General features: G+C 38.3%; 1 protein-coding gene across 1 annotated transcript; it reads right to left on the minus strand.

Annotated features, from left to right (window-relative positions):
* Window positions 1-229: 229 nt before the first annotated feature.
* On the minus strand, window positions 230-1,921 carry LOC133799575 (protein FAR1-RELATED SEQUENCE 5-like). Its single transcript, XM_062237576.1, has one exon. It carries the CDS (start codon window positions 1,919-1,921, stop codon window positions 230-232), a length of 1,692 nt encoding a protein of 563 aa, XP_062093560.1.
* Between the last annotated feature and the right edge of the window lie 1,175 nt (window positions 1,922-3,096).

Consider the following 3,096-nt stretch of genomic DNA (forward strand, 5'->3'; position numbering starts at 1 on the left):
CCATAATCAATAATTTTTTACCATTGAAACAAATATACTATTTAGCTACAATTTGAATTCACTTACATTAATGCAATTGTTATACTAATTCAGCCACCTAAACCATTACAAAACACTTTAATTGTTAAGTAGGACAGAATGCCTACGAAAATAGGCACTTAATCAATTTGCACTATCATTCTGTCATAAAGTTCGATGGTCATCTAGATTCGTCAAATTTAGTCGAATGCTAAGCTCTCTTACTTGGTGAGGGTTGTTGACTGTGAGGAAGCGGTAGACCGACCAGCTGAGGGCATGTTCTTCGATTGTGGTCTGCAGAATAACAGTTCGAACACTTCCTTTTAGTTTTAACGGCTCCATCTGACATATCTATTGTAACATTGTCCCTATTGTTTCTTTCATAGGCGGATCCTTTAGTTCTACAAGGTGTTGGGTCCCTGGTAATGTTTTCATTTTCTTGATAGGTTTGATATCGTTCCACATCATTGTCACCGATGTTTGATTCCAATGGAACTGCATCCTTGAACATTGCAGTTAGTGTTGCCACTTCTTGTTTCGCTTTGGTGTAAGATTGCTCAGACTTGGAAGCGTAATAGCTCAACAATTTTGTATCCAAAGTGAGGGATGCCTGCCTAGCCATTTCAAATAACTGTTGCTTTTCTGTGGAGTGTTGCTTTAGTTCGAGGGGGAGGTCTGCTTTTGCATTCTTACTCCACCGTTTCAGCAGGAGAGACTGTGGTACTATCTTCATATGACGGTATTTCATTACAGCCCAAATATGTCTACACGGATAGCCGTCTGTCTCAAAAAGCAAGCAGTGACAGGTGAATGTCTCCTCTTGTGGGTGGTAATGAACGTTGTACACTCTATCCTCGTGTTGGAACTTTGACAAACTGTAGGAGAATGATTCACCGTTGTCTTCACAATTGTTGACAAAGTACGCATGTTCCGCTTTGATTTGATCAGCCACTTTATAGTACATATTTCTAGTGTACAATTTGGCACACTGCTCATGGTACGTCTTAAGAGCATTTTTGGGACCTGGTATTGGAGGACTACTTTGTCGACTATTGTAATCATCTTCTCTCTCGATGTGCCTCAACTTTGTCATAGCAACGTCAATCGAGGTAACGAATTCACGGAGACTATAACTTGCATGTAGGAATTTTTTAATACTTGAATTCATGGACTCACATCTTTGGTTGGTCCGCATTCCGGCGACAAATTTCCCTCTTAGGTATGTCTCTACCCATGAACGACGACTGTGATAAGTGTTGGTGCACCATTGGCTAGAATGGAGGTCAAAATTGTGTATTAATTCCCCCCATTTTTGCATGAATTCCTCTATTGTGTAATAGTTGTACATGACATCTTGAAATCCTTGTAAGAATCGGGGGTCTTTTGAAATTTTTAAAGTGTTGGTACACAGGTGCCACGCACACAACCGATGAGTTGCATTTGGGAAGTACTTCAAGACAGCATTTTTGATAGCTCCATCTCCATCTGTCACCACAACCTTTGGTGTTACATGATTGTGGCATTCAATAAATTTGTCAAGCAACCAAAAGTAAGTTTGCTCATCCTCGGAGTTAAGCAGTGCCATTCCAAATATGCAGGTCTTGAAATGATGATTGACGCCCAAAATAATTGTCAGGGGTTTATTATATTTGTTTGTCATATATGTTGTGTCAAATCCAATAACCTCACTGAATGCGACGAAATCCCGTCGAGAATATCCATCCGCCCAGAATAGGTTCCCCAATCTGTTGTCCACGTCACATTGATATTGAATGAAGAAATTTGGATCCCTCTTTGACAGACAATCCAAATATCCCAAAGCACCATCTGAATCTGTACATCTTTTCTCTTTTCTTTTGACATGGGCGACCTTGTTGTAAACGTCTCGTAGCTGGCAAGGCATCCTTTCGTACCCACCAGACTACATTTCCAAGTGGGAGATGATGTGTGAAGTTCTTATCCCAACTTGGTTCATTGACCTCACTTGAGCAACTAGGGTTTCTGACACGGAACGGTTTGATCTCAGAAATCGCAACTCATCTAATGTTGCCTTGTCATGGTTGTGCAGAGGTTGGAATTCCTTGCAAATCCACGGACCCTCATCGCCCATCATTACGACTCGAAAACTAGCTTGGCAACCAGTCCTAGTAATAGATGTTTTTCGTTTTCTCCCACCAGCCTTGTCAATTTCCATGTGTTTACGGAAACCTTCTTTTGAACATACCCATTTTCTCATGGTGATGTTCCCATTTTTTTTCCGTACATCTGCTTTGCGGACACTGAAGCCTACCCACAAAGAGTATGTGTAATAAAAATCCTCCCACTCTTCAAGGGACTCCAAGACCTTTCCCTGGACATCCTCCGTCTCAATATCATTTGTGAGTTTCTCAATCCTCAAAGATTGTAGTATATTTTCCCAATTTGATGTTTCTTGCAAACTTCCTACCTCTTCCATATTTAAGTTAAATCTGGGAAAGAAAATCCAAGTTTTAGGCAATATATTATGAATAGAGTTATTGTATGTTTTACATAGCCCATTATACATACAATTTGACCTGTAAACTCAGTCGATATTGGTGAAAAGCTTGATATTGCAAAGGTGTGTAAAAACATGGCACAAATGTGAAACTGGATTTTCAAAATAGAAGAAAATTCCTATTATTATAATTTTTCCTTTTTTGGTTCCCATAGAAAATGGGAGACATACCCAAATTAAAGGAAATGTGAACGTAAATAATAAAGGCCAATGCATTTTCAAGTGTAAGATTTATTTGGGCCTTCCATTGATATTGAGGAGATTAAACAATAGGCCCAGTAAAATGAGCTAGTCAATATATTGGAAGAGTTTCTAATGATGAGGGAATGTGGGCATTAATAGACTTAAGACAAGTTTCCTTTGAAAATAAAAAAGAATTTAAATTGATAATAAAACGATTTTTTTAACTAAATTAAAATTTGACATCTAAACTAAGTGATTGTTTATGACAACCTTGAAAGTTACGTATGTGCATGTGTACAAACTTTGAGTCATGAAATTACTGTTTAAAAATATGGTCAGTTTCTATTACTTTAATTATA

The sequence above is a fragment of the Humulus lupulus genome, chromosome 9 (assembly GCF_963169125.1).
Source record: "Humulus lupulus chromosome 9, drHumLupu1.1, whole genome shotgun sequence".
Classification (NCBI taxonomy): domain Eukaryota; kingdom Viridiplantae; phylum Streptophyta; class Magnoliopsida; order Rosales; family Cannabaceae; genus Humulus; species Humulus lupulus.